At 41.2% G+C, this 19483-nt stretch overlaps 2 protein-coding genes across 2 annotated transcripts; both read left to right on the plus strand.

Moving 5' to 3' along the window:
• The first annotated feature begins 3999 nt into the window (after positions 1-3999).
• On the plus strand, positions 4000-7817 carry LOC308323860 (small ribosomal subunit protein uS2-like). Its single transcript, XM_080775717.1, has 8 exons — positions 4000-4049; positions 4824-4995; positions 5589-5707; positions 6321-6566; positions 6985-7113; positions 7231-7390; positions 7483-7545; positions 7675-7817. Exons 2-8 carry the CDS (start codon positions 4863-4865, stop codon positions 7767-7769), a joined length of 945 nt encoding a protein of 314 aa, XP_080631843.1. The 5' UTR covers positions 4000-4049; positions 4824-4862; the 3' UTR covers positions 7770-7817.
• A 1792-nt stretch (positions 7818-9609) lies between these two features.
• On the plus strand, positions 9610-18797 carry LOC308323626 (intraflagellar transport protein 56-like). Its single transcript, XM_080775384.1, has 16 exons — positions 9610-9698; positions 9837-9951; positions 10081-10130; positions 10360-10505; positions 11068-11239; positions 11351-11425; positions 12182-12284; positions 12831-12886; positions 13494-13547; positions 14475-14538; positions 14870-14958; positions 16469-16552; positions 16653-16722; positions 17535-17641; positions 17973-18106; positions 18606-18797. Exons 1-16 carry the CDS (start codon positions 9693-9695, stop codon positions 18715-18717), a joined length of 1437 nt encoding a protein of 478 aa, XP_080631510.1. The 5' UTR covers positions 9610-9692; the 3' UTR covers positions 18718-18797.
• The last annotated feature ends 686 nt before the right edge of the window (positions 18798-19483 follow it).

Below are 19483 nucleotides of genomic sequence, written 5' to 3' on the forward strand. Positions count from 1 at the left end.
ACAGGCAGACAGACAGCTACTCATGGAGAATTGGACAGGCAGGCAGACAGCTACTCATGGACAATTGGACAGGCAGGAAGGCAGACAGCTACTCATAGACAGACAGACAGCTACTCATGGACAATTGGACAGGCAGGAAGGCAGACAGCTACTCATAGACAGACAGACAGCTACTCATAGACAATTGGGCAGGCAGGCAGACAGCTACTCATAGACAGACAGACAGCTACTCATGGACAATTGGACAGGCAGGAAGGCAGACAGCTACTCATAGACAGGCAGACAGACAGCTACTCGTGGACAATTAGGCAGGCAGGCAGACAGCTACTCATAGACAGGCAGACAGACAGCTACTCATGGACAATTAGGCAGGCAGGCAGACAGCTACTCAGACAGGCAGACAGACAGCTACTCATGGACAATTGGACAGGCAGGCAGGCAGACAGACAGCTACTCATAGACAGGCAGGCAGACAGACAGCTACTCATAGACAGGCAGACAGTAAGACAGCTACTCATTGACAGACAGACAAATAACTACTCATGGACAGGCAGGCAGGCAGGCGGGCAGGCAGGCAGGCAGGCAAAGAGCTACTCATGTTATGTTATTATGTTATTATAACAGCTACTCATGTTATGTGCAATAATTTGTGCAGTTATGGAAACAGCTCTTTGTGTTTATGCAAGAAAATGTAACACATTTATTTATTTACATATTGTGTGCATGCACATTGTACTTTGATACATTTTGCGAAAATAAAGCAATTGAAAGAGAGAAGTTATCAAGTATCATTAATGTCGTAATTTTATCTACTGGCCCCTGGCCCCTTGCCATTTTTGTAATGTGGCCCACAGGTAAATCTATTTGAGTATCCCTGCCATAGGTCACCATGACAAAGTCTTGACACAGTTTGACTCAGCAGCACTGACAGTTAACTCCAGACATTCAATCTATGCTCTAGTAAAGTTAACTACACCCACAAAGTTCAGACAGACAGGCCAGAAAAAGCAGATAGTCTTCTACATCAGGTGTTTATTCCCTCTGGTCGTGTGTAGGATACATTTATTTTAACGGTACTTTACTTTAGAGTCATGACAGTCTAGCTCTAGCAAAAGGACTGCTTGCTGTTTAAGTTATATTGAGCTATTTCCAAGAGATTCAAAATACATAACGGTAATTTAATTGTACTGCCAAGCACATAGAGGCCATATGGCTTATCAGTACTGAGACACAAGATAAGCAGGCGGAGGGGGAGTGGTGACGTGACATCAAATAGGAGCTGAGCACAATATTGTAAAAGGCTCATATCAAGCTTTATATTCAAGAGCATGTTCTACCTCTTGTCTTCGAAATAGATAACTAGATAGCTTACTAAATATAAACAAGAAACATGCCATACTTCCTTGTTCATTTACATATATCGTTTCTGTTGGGAGGAAACCACCTAACTCCATTTGTTAGGTTTTAAAATAAATTGGTGCATAAATCAGTATTGAACACCCTTTACGTCTGTGTGTTGTTTTGAACAATGAAGAGTATTAAAAAGCACTTTGGACAAAACCTCTTCCATTGGACTCTCAAACTGTCTGCTAAAACAGCTCTATCTGAGATCTCCACCACCTCACCACCTCCCATGCATGTAATTGACAATTACAATTGACAACACCGACTTTGATGAGGCAGTATTGCTTTGTTTTCAAAATATACGGTTTTCTCTCTCTCTCTCTCTCTCTCTCTCTCTCTCTCTCTCTCTCTCTCTCTCTCTCTCTCTCTCTCTCTCTCTCTCTCTCTGACCAGGGACCCTCCATAAGAGAAGGTTTTTACAGCTCTAGCAGTGATTCTCAACCCAGGGCTTGACATTAAGGCTTGTCCGCTTGTCCGGGACAAGTAACCAGTAAGACGCGCAAACGCGGGAAGCGAGCGCAGCTCGTACATATTTGGGGTTTTTTAAGATTTATATAAGGAGTCCCCAAAGCAGCTCCATATATGGGCACAAGTTGGACCACGCCATCACAGTCATGTCACCATGACTCAGCCATAACCATATAAGGAGTCCCCAAAGCAGCTCCATATATGGGCACAAAAGTGTGACACACAGACAGACAGACAGACAGACAGACAGACAGACAGACAGACAGACAGACAGACAGACAGACAGACAGACATGATCTGCTAGGTCTCATAGTAAGTGCTCACTGCGTTCGCAATAAATCATTACATTTTTACTTGTCTGTTGGACAAGTGACTCATGTTTTCATGTTTTTCTGTGGCGCTCCTAGCAGCCATCAATATTGTTTGGCATTATTGTCTGGACTCTGGCTTTCCTAATAATCACCTTTACAATATTATTAATAGCCCTAGAATGTCTGTGATCTTATATACATTTCATGTATTCCAAATACCCAGCCATAGATCTGGGTAGGTCCTATGAAAATGTCCTTTGGGAACAGTTGATGTTTGGGATGGACAAATGTATGGGGCACACAATGGGGCACACAATTTCTGGTGTGTTGCGCTTTCATGTGCCTATATTGTGTGTCCCATACATTTGTGCTTCCTAAAGGAAGTTTTGAAATGTTCAGTCCTGCACTCATTCCGGGCCCCTCACCGGAGAGAATGTCGTCCGTGTACAGCTTATGGAAAAGAGGTGATATTTGACTAAATATGCTACACGTTTTCTGCCAGAATTTTCAAATGAATATGAAACTAGTCCCCAAAACGACTCAAAATCTTCATTAGTTTCATTCATTAGTGTGTGATTGCAGACACAGTGGTACAATTTAAATGCGGATGAGGTTATTATAGTAACCGTGTTCGGATAAAACCAATTTATGGTTGTGTATTTGGAATACATGAAATGTATGTAAGATCACATTCTAGGGGTATTAACTTTTAAACTGAGAATATTCATCTAATATTCAAACATGTATTCACCTAAATCAGCTTACAGTTAGGCTAGTTGATTTAAAATGTAGGCCTATTTGTGTGTGCTCGACGCTCGTGCTCCGGACAAGTGACTTTTGTGCCCGGACAAGTGGATGGGAAATTTACTTGTGCCTCAAAAAGTTAATGTCAAGCCCTGCAACCCGTTTAATAATTTCAAGGACCCCCCAGTTTGCCATTTATGGCATTTCTATCTCTGGGACCCCAATTTATATTGTAAAATCAATGTTAATCATTTTAACCATATCATTTACCTGGGGACCCCCTGGAACTCCCTCAAGAACCCCTGGGTTCTTGAGGGAGAACTTTGGGAAGTTGGAACCATGGTGGCGATACTGTTGGTTACACACACTTGTAACCAACAAATCAACAGTGTCTATTGGAAGTATATGGAAGTGACAATAACATGTTATTTCAGGTGACACATTGCCCAGTTCCCTCCATTAACTTTATTTGTAAGCCTCAATGTCCCCCAGGCCAGGGCCATGAATCATGATGTCCTCGACCTTATCCCAAACAACCCTTGGCTTAGGTCAACACCAAGCAGGAGCAGCAAACATGGCTAAAGCATAATCCTCTGTTCTTTCCATAATGTCTTTCAAATCAGCGCCCAGGGTGCCAGGAGGCTCTCCCCATATGGCTTACTGGTGGCATCTAGCTTTACGCAGTTTACAGTTCATGAAATTCTATTCAACAATTTATTTAAATATGTTTCTCGATATAGCGCTGTGTCACTGAGTACATATTGTGTACCTTAACCCAGACCCCACTATCTCTAGCAAATAACGTTGCAACACAGGCCACTCTTTAACCGAGAAGTCAGCGTCTCAGCATTGTCTTAATATGGTCATCCCTATCTCCCCATTTTCTTAATATGGGATTCCCGTCCGACCTCCAGTTACCTTCCTCAATAAAACTAAAACTGTGAATGTCAGACAACGCCACCCTCTGCTGACAACATGTCAGAATGACACAGGCTAAAAAGACAGTTACCTCGCGTCATCAGAGCGTCACCACAAGACAGCCTTGGTATAAATATAACGTCATTTCCTGCGATCGTTCTTTTTACACCGTGTGCCCAGATATCCATACGGCGTTGTCTCTTGGTGAGTGGAAAACGTGGCGATTTTACGTATAAAAGCCTTCACATTTCGCCCAAACAAGTTAAATAAACACAGGAAATTCAACTCTGTATAGCATACACGGCCATATTTTAAAGCAACTGTTAAAACGACGTCAATTTCCCAATAGAATTAGAAGCTAACGTAGGTAGCTAACTGATAGCTGTGGACACGCGCCCTTCTCCATCGTTTCTACTCTGAAGCGCGCGGCTGTATACTGTATCTTAACGTTTACTTGGTATATAGACTCCTTTCTCGGCAGTGTCTTGCCCAAAAGCTCTAGGCTGCCAGGAACCGATTCACCGGTATTGTATAAGTCTACAAATACTTTTGTTGCAACAGATTGCCCTCGACTCCGAGTGCTTCCTAAAACGTTGCTGACAAAATGGACACTATGCATTATACACTTTACTATAGGACTTCAATGGATTTGGAAACGAGCCTTTGGCTTAGTGTGTTATCCTTTTGGTAACGGGATGTCGAACTTATGGGCAGTCCCCATCCTTTTACCATAGGCTATTTTGTATAAAGCTGTGCCACCGTGCCTTTTTTTTGCAAACGGTAAATCATTCAATCAAATTACACTGGATCAAAGTGGCTAAATGTTTTAACCAAGATCAGTCAGACAGGCCTGAGTGTACGAAGGGATTCCATTTCTACACTTTCAAAGTGTTGTGCCTAATGCATACTAAAATAGAGGTCCTTGAAACTAAAGTTTTGCATGAAACTAACTACTTACACTCGTTCTCTCTCTTCTAGCATTCCCATCTAACTCGTAACGCAGGGAAAGCAGTCACGATGTCCGGAGGTCTGGATGTCCTTCAGATGAAGGAGGAGGATGTGCTGAAGTTTTTAGCAGCATCCACCCACCTGGGTTGTACCAACATGGACTTCCAGATGGAGCAATATGTCTACAAGAGGAAAAGTGATGGTCAGTGTTCAATATCAAAATTATTGTGTATACTATAAAGGTTAACCTTAGCATATCAATGCATGTACATTCCTGTCAGGAACACAATTGAGGGACACAAATCTGTTGTATTGTGATGTCATGTGACTGGATAAGAGGTTTTTAGGATGTCTTTTCTGGTCGAGTTTAATGGTCTCATAAGACTATCGTGCACACAGTTAGAGCCCGTCGCTGTCTTATCAGTGCAGTTCTGGGTGCAGAATGTGTGCTATAGTGATGCAAGGCCTTGTTTCCCCATCTCCCAGGTTCTCCTTGGGAAGTGGATACATGGGCCTTGTTACAGTCAAAATGTATATGTTGTAAAGTTGCACACGGGCACATTTAAGTACTCTGAGTGAGATACTGTGTATACTATAAAGGTTAACCTTAGCATATCAATATAATGTACATTCACATGTTTTACCCCATGTGGGAATATACTATTTTGGACATGACATGAGTGAAATACTAAAATCTCACAATTTGATGCATTGTGAGCTTGTAGATCAGCCATGGCTCATTTCCTGTCAGGAACACAATTGATGTGTAGCTCACTTTCTTTCCTCCGTCTTCAGGTGTTTATATCATCAATTTGAAGAAGACCTGGGAGAAGCTGCTGTTGGCTGCCAGGGCCATTGTTGCCATTGAGAACCCAGCTGATGTGTGCGTCATCTCCTCAAGAAACACTGGACAGGTATGAACATGATTTTTAACCACATGGCATCCCCATTATAGGTGAGCATTCTGTGAAAATGGGCAACATTGGGCAAAAATAGCATCGACCCTCTTGCAACTCATTGTGAGCTTGTAGATCGGCTGTTTTTGCTATGACATTAAGTATATAGGTTTCACAATGGTTAAAGTAGTCTTTTTACCTGGTGTCTTTAAAAGCATTACAGTGAGGAGGGATACAATGGGTAGAATAGTTTTATTAGCTGAATAATGCACTTCAGAAATCATAGTTTGTTGCACACTATTAAAACCTGCCACTGATGTCGGTGTTTGGGTGTCGGAAGTGTGCTACAGTAATAGGCCGGGTTTTCTGACGCCATGAGGACTGAAGTCCTATGACTGGGGTTACCTAACAACCTGTGTCACATTAACACCTGATTCGTGCTTGGTTGTGTGCTGAAAATGCAGTAACTCAACTAAAGGCTCACAAATGTGTCGTGAGCTTTTAGATCGGCTATTTCGGTGCATGACACTTAACTGACTGACTGTCAAAGTACAAATCATATAAGTCATTCAAGCAACATGTGTAAAAGAATGTAATTGCATTTTTTCTGTAATTTCCCCCTCTTCTTTAGAGAGCAGTGCTGAAGTTTGCCTCTGCTACTGGTGCCAGCACCTTCCAAGGTCGTTTCACCCCTGGAACCTTCACCAATCAGATCCAGGCTGCCTTCAGGGAGCCCCGCCTTCTGATCGTGACGGATCCTCGTGTTGACCATCAGCCACTGACTGAGGCGTCCTACGTCAACATCCCCACCATTGCTCTGTGCAACACAGACTCCCCACTCAGATACGTGGATATTTCCATCCCCTGTAACAACAAGGTGAGGCGGATTGATTTACAAATCTGTTGTATTGTGATGTCATGCGACTGGATAAGAGGTTTTTAGTCTGTCTTTTCTGGTCAAGTTTAATGGTCTCATAAGACTATCGTGCACACAGTTAGAGCCCGTCGCTGTCTCATCAGTGCAGTTCTGGGTGCAGAATGTGTGCTATAGTGATGCAAGGCCTTGTTTTCCCCATCTCCCAGGTTCTCCTTGGGAAGTGGATACATGGGCCTTGTTACAGTCAAAATGTTTCTCTTCTATATCTTAATATCTTTGTGGGTTTACCATGTTTAACAATGACTGGCAGTGTTTATTTTTGAGGGTCGCTAGCCCCTCCTATACAGATTTAATGTTAAACATAAAAAATGCCATTGACAATGGACAGAGTTTACATATCTGATGGTTTGTGTTCAAGGGTCACCACTCTGTGGGTCTCATGTGGTGGATGCTGGCCAGGGAGGTGCTGAGGTTCAGGGGTACCATCTCCAGGGAGCACCCCTGGGAGGTCATGCCTGATCTGTACTTCTACAGGGATCCTGAGGAGGTGAGATTGACATGATGCTGGATTTCATGTCTATAATGACTATTTGGCCCCATATGTTACAGATGTTTTTTAGCAGCCATTGTCACATCTCGTCTTAAATGTCGCCATTCCTTGCAGATTGAGAAGGAGGAGCAGGCTGCAGCTGAGAAGGCCGTTGGCAAGGAGGAGTTCCAGGGAGAGTGGACCGCCCCAGCTGCTGAGTTCACTCAGCCTGAGGTGACTGACTGGTCTGAGGGTGTGGCTGTTCCATCTGTGCCCATTCAGCAGTTCCCTGCTGGTAAGAACACTGATAACACTGATGTTAGAATTTATGACTAGTTACTTGCATTCAGCATTCGGTAAACCACAACTTATCCTGTCTCCTTACAGCGACTAGTGCTGCTGCTGCCGCCGCTGCTCCTGCCAAGCCAGCTGCAGGTGAAGGCTTCTCTGGTGAGATTTTCAAATGGCTCATGACATGTTGTGAGCTTGTAGATAGGCCATTTCTGCTGCACGACACAATCCTAAAATGGAGCTAAATTGTTTAATATATATTTGAAATATTCCCTTGTTTTCTTGCAGAGGACTGGAGTGCCCAGCCTGCCACTGAGGACTGGTCTGCAGCCCCCACTGCCCAGGCATCAGACTGGGGCGGAGCCACTTCTGACTGGGCTTAGATCACTGACCTTGGTGATAACAATAAACCAGCTCTTTTTACAATCTGACGCATGACTTGTTTCTGTTGATTTGATGTGAACCAAAGGTTATTGGGTCACCTCAGAAAACGTAGTTTTTGAACTACCTGGATTATTATTATGGATTTCTCCTTACAAATGTCCCAAACCTTAACTTTTCAGGAAATGGAAAAATAACCTTTTCCAGCATAGTTATTAAGTCACAAGCTCTTAATAATTTTCATTGGTTCAATATTGTTTACCCATACGCAGCCTTTTTTTTTCTTTACAAAAATGCTGATATACAAGCTCAGCGCACTGACTGACTGACTTTTTATACTTTTTCTATATATGGCTAAAAGGTATTCAAGGCTAATTCTAAACCGTGAAGGTTTATAACTATTTTGGTAAATTATATTGACAAAGGCTTTACTTGCCTGTACGATAAAAGGTACATTTTGACTGGAGTATTTCTACATTTTTACATCTAGTCTTCCTACAGCTAAAATAATGGTTAAACATTCTTCTGGTTAAAGGTTATCCTAATTTATGAATATAAGGCTTTTAACGCCTATGATATTTGGTTTTCTTTCAAGGGGTATTTCTATGCCTGGCTTTAATGTCTGGTCTTTTCATGAGCTATTCAAATTACAGTCCCTTGGTTAATAATGTATATATTTGTATTGGTGCAAAGTGTCTGACAGCAATGATGGTATAAACCTAATTCATATTTTTGAAACCCTCCCGGGTTTTTCATAGAAATACTGCTTCTTTGGCTAAAATAAGTGTTAAGGATCTTATTTTGTTCACTGCTATAGTGTTTGTTCAGTAACAGGAGTCTCATGTTTCAGCTTTTTTTATAATGGAAACTTAATTTTCTGAAACTACCAGTCCAATTTTATCTGATCAGGGTGGAGAATGCAGTCAGGATACAGATTAAACGAGTGTAATTGTAAGTGATGAGAAAGAAATGAGCAGACAAAATTCTGAAACACTAAAAATGTATCCCATAAATGCTCTGCACACTTGCAAATAAATGAAATCCAATGCACGTCTATCATGAATAAATATATTTAGGTTTTATTTTTAGTAAAGTATATGCTTAAATTAAATATATGTTAAACAGTCCCAGGCTGGTTTTAGGGACCTTTTGAGTAGGGAATTTCTTTTTAGAACGTTAACCAAAATACTCCAGCGGAACTAGTATTAGGTGTCCATTGTTTCTTGTACAAAGTTGTCCAGGAGGAGACACTGTTGCTTGGCAACCAGAACCTAGGTGTCAACGGAGCTTATTGGAATGAACGGCTCTCAGCGATTTAAATTAACTTTGTTCCGTAGACGTAGAGTAACGTTTTAGGCTATTCGCCGCGTTTTAATGCTTGTTCATGTGACAAACTAAGGCTAAGACTTCCACCATGGTAAGCTAAATTGATAACTTTTTAAAAGTTCGCTACAAAAGCTATGCATGCAATGCTACCATATCCGCTCCACTACAAAGCTGAACAATATTCTTTAAAAGGATTGTCAGATTTTCGTGGTCATGTTTCACAGAATTTGTCTAGGATAAAGCCAGCTACTGGAGATGCCACGCCGGCAAATAAACCTATAAAGGCGAAAAAGTCGCCCCTTGTTGAAGATTTTCTCATCAAAAGGGACTATCTCGGAGCAATTACATTATTGGAGGTAATGCCACCTGCTGTGAACATTGTTGAAGGTCTGTGTTTTTATAAATTAATTGAGGTGTTAAGAAAATGCTACAGGGATTTTCTCACATTCAAACTTGAGTGAAACAATGTTATCATATTTATAATAAAGCCTAATGCATATTCCTCTGGATAGTTTCAGCATGATATAGGTGAGAAAGCAGTGGATGCAAACCTGTGGCTGGCCTACTGTGCCTTCCATCTGTGGGATTACAAAAGAGCTATGGAGGTCTGAAACAGTCAGAAAAACAAAGAGCCTATTTCATGCACCATAAATGTTCTATACATGTAAAACGACATGGGATTAATTAAGTGAGATTCTTACTGTATATCCTAGTATGCTTTTGCTAAACTTTTACTTCCATAGGTGTACAAAGCCATGACAATAAAGCCAGAATGCAATTCAGAGGTTTGGGTCTACCTTGCCTGCACACTGTTCCTACTGGGTCACTACAAGGAAGCTGAGGAGGCAGCACTCAAGGGTACCTCACATCCATCCATCCTGACCTCTCACATTACCCCACACTTACGCATTCATCCATGAATAATCCAAGTAAACACAATAGCTCCCCTTGAGCTCCTGCATTCACACTACCTTTGTCTTTTTACAGCCCCTAAAGGTCATCTGAAGAACAGACTGCTGTTCCACCTGTCACACAAGGTCAGCCTTTCCCATGAATGCTCCTCTCTTATTTAAAGGTCCAATCAGTGGTTCAAACGGGTTGATTCATCACCCCAAAAATACTCAAAAATAGCATTGAGACATGTAGGCTATTTATTCTCTTGGTCATTAACTCAGATCTTCATAGAAGGGCTAACTATGAACTGTATTTTGGGGCCGTAACAGGTTTGTTTATGGTAATGATTGGCTCTTTTCCCATGGTTCTCAGTTCAACGATGAGAAGAAGCTGATGTCATTCCACCAGAGCCTGGAGGACATCACTGAAGACCAGCTTAGCCTGGCATCCATCCACTACATGCGCTCCCATTACCAGGAGGCCATTGACATCTACCAGCGCATTCTGCTACAGAACAGGTGAGGTTGTGTGACAAAACAGACCGTACAGCCAGGGGGAGATGAGACAGAATCTGCTTTTGATATCCCCCCCTCTGGCAGGGGTGGATGGAAGAAGTATACTCACAGGTTTTACTTAAGTAAAAGTATCAATATTGCAATGTAGATACACTCTGTTACAAGGAGAAGACCCATTTTCAAAATGTACTTGAATAAAAGTAGCCTACATTGTTTTCAGTTGCTTGCTATTTCCTTCCCCCATGTGATGATGCTACCACTCATTTCACTGCAACTGTGTAGGCTACTGTGTACAAATACATTAAATTGTAATTTGAACTTAACTTATTAAGTACAATGTCACATTCATTCACACATACTTAACACACATATTGAACTGTGAGGGGAGAAAGAGGGGTTTCCTTGTTTTGAGAGTGGAAAGTGTTTTTGGATAACAGAAAAGTGTAATAGGCCTATGGTATAATGGAGTCTTGTTAATGAAAAGTGTGCAGAGTGGTGTTAGCAGCTAACACAGTTAGCTTGTTCAAAACCATGTTCAAATCCATGCTGTTTTGGTCCTCTTCAGAGAATACCTGGCCCTCAATGTGTACGTGGCTCTTTGCTACTACAAACTGGACTACTACGATGTCTCCCAGCAGGTGTTGGCGGTCTACCTACAGAATTTCCCACATTCTACCGTCGCCCTCAACCTCAACGCCTGCAACCACTTCAGACTCTTCAATGGGAAAGCAGCCGAGGTTACTCTTTATTTATAAACATTTCACGTCACTTTAAGCCGGTATGAGGCTATTTGAGATGTTATATCTGATTCTGTATGATTTTTTTATTTAAAACATCCCTCCTCTTAGGCTGAGCTGAAGAACCTGATGAACGTATCCTCTTCCTTCTTTGAATTTGCCAAGGAGTTAATCCAACACAACCTGGTAAGACCGAGGTACTATTACTGACTGGCTTGTAGAGTTTAGTTGAATCTCAATGGCAGCTGACTCTCCTTACAATAATAGCTTTTGGTTGTTACAATTTTTTCTTCGTATTCATTATGTCTCTTACTGTATGTCTCGTATGGTTACGTCCAAACCATGTGAACGCAATATCTCCGGAATTGCTTCATTCATGACAGTGGACAAACGTCCACTTGGACTCAAGGATGAACTTTTAGCCAACTGGCTACTAGTTGGTGTTACAAAAGGTCTAGGTCAATGTGACCTCACAACTGTTAGAAATTGCTTTCACACCAATATTACAATGTGCGTACATGCCAAGGTAAGGCATACAATGAACTAGCCCCATATGTGCCCTCTCCCTACGCTCATTCTGTAGCTCTCATCTCGGAGCTACTGAATGAGCGTAGTGCTGAGGGAACATAGCTAACAATGAACAATGATGAACAATAAGAATTAACTGCACACTACCCAACCTGCATGGCACACAAGCAAACCTTAGGCTATTAGGAATGCAACCCTTTGTCACAAAAGACTACTGTTGTAATTATTATTTTACTAGCAAAAGTGTTTAACATACTGTATGATGGGTCTTTTTAAGACTGATGCTCTGAATTATATATTGAATGCTGACTTTGAACATCTTATCTGCCTAAGACCATGAATAACCAGCAGTTGCAAATGTGGAAATGTGATGTCATGAATCATGATGTTATGATTTCTGTCTGAGGTTTGCAGGTTGTGTTTCGCGGTGGGGAAGGAGCTTTACAGGCGTTTCCTGCTTTGATAGATGTTATACCTGAGGCTCGGCTCAACCTGGTCATCTATCATCTCAGACAAGGTGAGTATATAATGCTCGCATGCTGCGATGCAAGGCTAATCTTGTGTTATTGTTGTCTTTTTTGTCATTGACAAGTGTACTTTGTTTGCCATACATACAGGCTAGTCGTCTATAAGTGGGCCTGTGTGTGTGTGTCTGTGTGCACGTGCATGCATGCGTGCGTGCGTGCATGTGCTTTTTGGAACTATTATGGAAGACGGGGCTCTGCCTCTAATTGGGCTGAATCCTTTCTCAAAGTTTGAGTCATATGTCATAGATAGTTATTTTTGTTTGTTCTGTGTTCTTTTGGTTTTTGTATTATTATGTATTCATATTCTGTATTTGCATATTCTGTATTATTTCCCTTGAAAACGAGATGGTCCATCTCAAGGGGTTATTCCCAATATAGAATTTCAACACATACAGTAGATCCCATGTGGATCCACATGATTATTAGATTTATTTTACATGTTCAGTGTGCAGGTGATGCTAATGGATTACAGGACATACATGTTCAGTGTGCAGGTGATGCTAATGGATTACAGGACATGTACTTGCTTTTCACAGACGAGGTCCAGGAAGCATATAACCTGATCAAAGACTTAGAACTCAGCATGCCACAGGTAGAATCATCATTCCCTTCTCATGTTTGTTACTTCCCCTTCCATGTTCTTCGTGGCTTCCCACATTTCCATGTGTGTTAGGATATAAGAAGACCTGTGCTGTCCCCTTCCAATTTCCTTCTCTATTCATCTTTATCCAACATACAAGTACACAGTGATGTTGACATGTGGTGAGCATTTGTGTAATAACACACTCCTCCTCCTCCCCTTCCCTCCATTCTTTCTCTTTCACATTCTATCACTCTTGCACACATTCTATCTTCCTCTCTCTCACTCTCTCACTCTCTCTCTCACTCCGTCTCTCTCTCTCTCTCTCTCTCTCTCTCTCTGGTTCAGGGCAGTGTTAGTTTTAATACATCTCAGCGTCCAGTAAGTGTGTGTGTGTGTGTGTGTGTGTGTGTGTGTGTGTGTGTGTGTGTGTGTGTGTGTGTGTGTGTGTGTGTGTGTGTGTGTGTGTGTGTGTGTGTGTGCTTTGTTTTCTCTCCCTCCCCCTCTCCATGCCAGAGTCAGTTCAGTTTTAGCTATAAGCTCCACGGACATTTGCGCTGTGAAGAACATCTTCTCTTCATACTGTACCTCTGTACTTGAATTCTTTCTGTTCTCTCAGGAATACATTTTGAAAGCGGTGGTGAATGCAGTATTGGGACAAGACACGGCCTCAGTAAGTTGGTGCGCTGGTTGAATCTCAAAACATTCTACAACTGCTGAAAAAGGATACGTACAATGAAAAATTAAATTGCGGACTGCCTTCCTTTTTCATTATGGTATGCAAGTTCTCATCACACCAACTCTCAAAAACGTTAACTGTGATCATAGTCACAATGTACCTGGTTTGATTCCAGCTGGAGACCTTAGTTACATATCCTGTCTCTCTACCTTCCTATCTAAATATAGAAAAAACAGTCTTCACAATCTTCACTGGCTCCCAATAAAAGTTAGGATTAGGTAGAGGATCCTGCAATTTTGGAAGTGGCTGGTCCTGTTCTGTCCCATGCCAACATCCAACCATGGATCACTAACGGACACTGTACCCCTCTGGACAGCACTACCATGTCAGCTTTGAAATCTCAACTGAAAGATCACCTTTTCAAACTGGCTCAATTGTACAGCTTTGTTGCTATGTTGTTTTTCAGTTTAACCTTTCACCAAACGTAATAGAACCATTTTTTTTTACTTAAAAACATAATAATTGTTATGACCTTGCTTATGCCAAGTTCAGTTGAACATCTAAATAACTTTATTTTAGCATTATGGCTTACTTGGCAAAGGTTCAAAACACCCAATGCATTTAAGCTCAATGTGGCTTTAGCAGGGACCACTGAATATGACAGGTAGCACACAGCATCATTATATAGATCACAAACTGTCATTCAACTTCATCATACAGATCACAATAGAGCTATTAATAACAAAAAGATTGTGCATGATACACTATTACAAAATACACATGAAACAGAGAAAATATTAGCGATCATGATATTATTAGGCCAATATCAGAATATTATAATAGTTTTTTTGTAATTTTGTTGTTGTTGTTGTTTTTGTCATTACTATACCGCATTTAATAACGTTCTCCTTAATGTGGCAGGGTGATCATCTCAAAATGGCTCAGCAGCTTTTCCAAGCTGTTGGTTCATCACCAAGTGAATGTGGTGAGTGTGACACACCCACTTTCTCCTGCCTCACCTCTCATCCCCTACCCAGGGTGCATATGTCATAACCATCCCTTGGCCTTGACAGTCTTTTTTTGCTGTGTGTAAAGCCTGAATAATACTTGTGTCCCACACTGAAAATATCAGATGTAAGCTCACAAAGCATCGCACCAAAACACAGTGTGAGCTTGTAGATCGTTTATTTTAGAAAACAAAACATCATACGATGGATTACATTAACTATATAGAATCCATGCACTGACTACACACTCATACTTGTAACACTGTCATTCTGAGTGTATTTGACCTCCTGTGTTTCTTTGTAAAACAGACACCATTCCTGGCAGACAGTGTTTAGCCTCCTACTTCTTTCTGCTTCGCCAGTTTGACGATGTTCTCCTTTACCTCAACTCTATCAAGGTAAAAGGTTAACAGATGTTCTTCATCTTGTGTCTTATATGTCTACTATGTGTCTTATGGGTTGTGCTGATATTAGTATTTCAGACTGTTATTGCCTGTGTTTGTGTGACAACAGTTCATTGTCACATCACAGCAGGTTTACAGGTGTAAAGGTGAATTTATTTTCTGCTTTCACCAATTGTAGTTACAAAATAGATAATCATAAAAACTGGAAAATGTAACAAAAAATATCATGTACATAAAGTACGTAAAGTTTATAAACGTGTTCTCAAGGAATTAAATCAAAATAAGGCAGTCCTTCATTCCCTTGTGGAACTAAGATATTCTGAAATGCCACATGAGTGTGAATAAGTGGTCTACATACAGTACAGCGATATAACTACCGGTATTGCTATAGTATATTCACAATTTCACATGCATATATATGCATGTGAAATTGTGAATATACTATAGCAATAGTTATATCGCATGACAATATCACAAATTATTATTATTATTATTGTTATTATGTGTTTGTTTATCCTTTAAGCCAAAAGTAATGGCTCCTCAAACGGCAGTATCACACCCATAATGCATTGCATGAACAGACCAAGCAGAGCCTAAATTGAGGTAAAATGTTTGTGTTGAGGCATTACATGATTACAGGTTCAAGTTCAGGGTTGGATTTTCTGGGGGTGATGGGTTTGAAATCCTTGTCTCTAATTTTCTTCTTCTTTTTTTTTTTTACAATTGTATTTATACAGGTTTAAAGACAAGACATACTTTACAAACATTCACATCACATGTACACATATACACATACAAACCCTCCCACCCCCCCTTTCAAAGGAAAGAAAAATGAAAAAATGAAAGCACAGAAACAAAAACAAAACAAATGGAAATAATACTATACAATAGATCACAGTTAAGAGTTTTAGAAAATAAAAAAACAATCATGTGCGTACATACTTCAGCCTGTTAATGATAGGTGAGAAAGAAACGGTTGCCACATTCTGTTGAATACTTTCGTTTTAAGAGAAACGTCCTCTCTATCTTTGACAGGAGTCATAAAAAAAACTTTGGTGTGGTACGAAAGGGGTCAACTCTCTTTAACAGCGTTTGTTGCCCAAATATGGAGTTGTACGGAGATCACCAAAGTCATATTCATTGATCTATAGGTTAGGATCTCCTGTTTCACTAGACTGACTAGAGTGAGGCAGCTTGATGTAAAAGTACACCCTCTGCCCCCGGACACATGACGCTAGTACTGTGTCACAGAGACTCACCCTCAATCCAACACTTAATGCTAAGTGCCAAACATCAGGTACCACTTTTATAGACTTTGGTATGACTCGGCCAGGGATTGAACCCCCGACCTTCCAGTCTCAGGGCGGGAAGGACACGAAGCTGGCCTTGCGGTTAGACTGTAACCACAAGGCCAGTATGTATTGACTGCACATGTCGTTATTAGACTCTTGATATTTATTATTAATCAACAATAGTCCTGTTTCGCTGACTTTCCTGTCCTCAGAAGTACTTCCCCAATGACGACGTCTTCAATTACAACTATGGTCAAGCAAAAGCTGCCATTGGCAACTACGTGGAGGCTGAGGAGGTACTGTACCAGTCATGAGCTTATCCCCTCACGGTTAATAGAAGAAGGAGAATTCTTATATTAATCCACTTATGTGTATGATCATTCCACTACCTTCTAGGCCTTCCTGCTCATTCAGAATGACTCTATCAAGAATGACTACGTGTACCAGAGCTGGCTGGTACGCAGCTGTACGTTAGTATTCCTCTATATTGTTGTTAATTAATAATGTAATTAATTAATTTATTTATTTTAACTTTAATTTAACCACATTAACCCTTGCGTCCTTGTTCTTCTTCCTTGTAAATCAAGTGTTATAGTGTATAGATCTTAGAGTTTGGGACGGTCATGGTCAAATCTGTCATTCATTGATTCAAGGTCAAGCTCAAGTTTATTAGTATGTCCCAAACTGCGCAATTTATGTTACAGCCGATAATATGTTTGTTTGTTAGCAATGTAAGTTGACAGATGGGCATATTTTTTTTGAGGGATTATCAACTTTTGTGTTGTAAAAAGTATCTTGATAAGAAACTATTATAGCGACCAAAGGTCGCAGTTAACTATGGAATTGTGCATTTCCCGTCAGTGTGTTGGTTGGTTGTCACGTGACATCATCAGGAATGATGTCATCAATATTAAGCCCATATATGGAGATCCCTGATGTCACCAATATTGGCTCTCCATATATAGAGCTGACCTGTTCTGACATTCCTATGTTGATCCTTCCCCATCCATCCTTCCTCTTCGATGTCTCCCTTTTGTTGATCTGACCCCCCATGCCAAAGCGCCAGCGCTCTCCCAGCAGTCTGCTGTAACCCAGGCGGACAGCAGACTGAGGGGCTAAGGGGCGAGGTCGCTTCTCGCCCCAAGGGGCGAGGTCGCATCTCACTCTCAGGCGTCTTACTGGTTATTATTATTATTATTATTATTATTATTAATAATAATAATAATAGTTTATTATTAGTTATTTATTTAGTAGTTATTTATGTTATTTTTGTTTCAGACATAATGAATGGCAAAGCCCAGCTGGCCTGGGAGCATTACCTGAAGATGGAGACTTCAGCTGAGTCTTTCAGCCTCCTGCAGCTCATTGCTAATGACTGTTACAAGGTATAGCATGTTTGCATGGTGCTCTTATCAGTATTTTATATGTTTCAATTCTTTGATCTCCAACTTGACAAGGAACCAAATATAGTAAGGAGTACATAGAGACAATATTATTGTCATCCTAGATCCTAATAGGCGAACATTTGGTGAAAAGAGGGGAACGTTCAGTGAAAATTGGTTTGAATAAGACTTTGTGTGCTTGTAGAACTGCTATTTTCGTAGCAGTGAGAAGGTGCTTGGGGGGTGCAGTGGTAAATTAGCTGCTCACCGCCAGGGGTTCGAATCAAGCAGTGAGCGTTATGGATGTTTCACACAGATTTCCCCACTTCCACAGATGGGGCAGTTTTACTATGCAGCAAAAGCTTTTAGCGTCCTGGAAAGACTGGACCCTACACCAGAGTACTGGGAGGGGAAACGAGGGGCCTGTGTGGGAGTTTTTCAACTTATTTTAGCTGGGAGAGAATCAAGGTACAGTACACCATTATTCTGTTTACTGCAGCAGAGTGCCAACCCCACAAACTGCATACACTGCAAAATTACAGTGTTAATTATTTCTGAGAATGTGAAAATTGACCTTTAGGCCAGTGGAACCAAAGCTGATTTACGCTAATTAACTCTCAGGATTTAGCTTCATTGGATTATTGGTTTTCACACTGTTATTGCTTTGTTAACAACAACAACAACAACAACAACTAGATACATTACATTGTAAACATATAGCTGACATTCTCATAGTGACCTATGTGTGCAACTGTCGAACAGATTGTGCTTCCTAGTTCAACGACAAAGTTGTCAAGAACAAATGTCAGAACCCTAGAGCACGGACAATGTTTCTAATGTACTGTTATAAGACCATTGTTTGTGTGTGTGTGTGTGTGTGTGTGTGTGTGTGTGTGTGTGTGTGTGTGTGTGTGTGCATGTGCGCGTGCGTGTGTGCGTGTGTGTGCGCGTGCGTGTCTTTCCTCAGTGAGCGCTTGAAAGAAGTGTTGCGTTTGCTCAGGGACACGGGGAGCCCTGAGGTCGAATACCTCAAGAGGATTATGAAGAAATGGGCAAAAGACAAGCGGGTTTCTTTGTGATTGTATGCATTTTACTCAAGGACGGTACCAGTGCTGGACTGGATTAACAACAGAAGCCTGCCTCATCACAGTGTGATAACCTTTCCACTAATGATAATGTACAGCATATTGTTCAATCATAGTCCATCGTCTCCTCCAGGCTGGACTACTGTAATGCACTTCTCATCAGGATCCCTAGCAAGAGCCTTCAAAGGCTCCAATATATCCAAAACAGCACTGCTAGGATCCTGATGAGAGTGCACAAAAGAGAACACATCACACCCATCCTCTATGGCTCCCCGTCGCGTTCCGGACACAATACAAAATATCCCTGCTCACCCACCAATGCGTCCATGGAAACGCCCCCCCTCTACCTCAAATAATTAGTCTCCCTGAAACCCTCGACCCTCACCCTCCGTTCATCAAACACATACTGCCTCAACCCTGTCACTGCCAACCTGCGCAGCATGGGTGACAGGGCCTTCTGCACAGCTGCCCCTGAACTGTGGAATGCTCTCCCCGCACACTTGAGAGCGCCACAGTCAATCGACTGCTTCAAGAGAGGACTAAAGACCTACCTTTTTAATAAGGCCTTCCCTCAAACCCACTGATTTTATGTTTCTTGATGCTAAACTGTGTGCTTTTAATCGTGTAATGTTCTTTTTTCTGTTTCTTTTACCTATTGTTTCATATTTTTGCCTAATGCCTACTGTAGCACTTTGAGATTCTGAGGAATGTAAAGTGCATTATAAATAAAATCCATTATTATTATTATTATATCTGCAAA

This window comes from Protomyctophum bolini (genome assembly GCF_963924005.1).
Source record: "Protomyctophum bolini genome assembly, chromosome: 11".
NCBI classification, from domain to species: Eukaryota; Metazoa; Chordata; class Actinopteri; order Myctophiformes; family Myctophidae; genus Protomyctophum; species Protomyctophum bolini.

Excerpts from the sequence above, each read along its gene's own strand:
- LOC308323860 (XM_080775717.1), top strand. The coding sequence starts at position 4,863 with ATGTCCGGAGGTCTGGATGTCCTTCAGATGAAGGAGGAGGATGTGCTG. Across the intron at positions 7,391-7,482 it reads CATTCAGCAGTTCCCTGCTG|CGACTAGTGCTGCTGCTGCC; the intron begins GTAAGAACACTG and ends GTCTCCTTACAG. Across the intron at positions 7,546-7,674 it reads TGCAGGTGAAGGCTTCTCTG|AGGACTGGAGTGCCCAGCCT; the intron begins GTGAGATTTTCA and ends GTTTTCTTGCAG.
- LOC308323626 (XM_080775384.1), top strand. Across the intron at positions 10,131-10,359 it reads TGTTCCACCTGTCACACAAG|TTCAACGATGAGAAGAAGCT; the intron begins GTCAGCCTTTCC and ends CATGGTTCTCAG. Across the intron at positions 13,548-14,474 it reads TGGGACAAGACACGGCCTCA|GGTGATCATCTCAAAATGGC; the intron begins GTAAGTTGGTGC and ends TTAATGTGGCAG.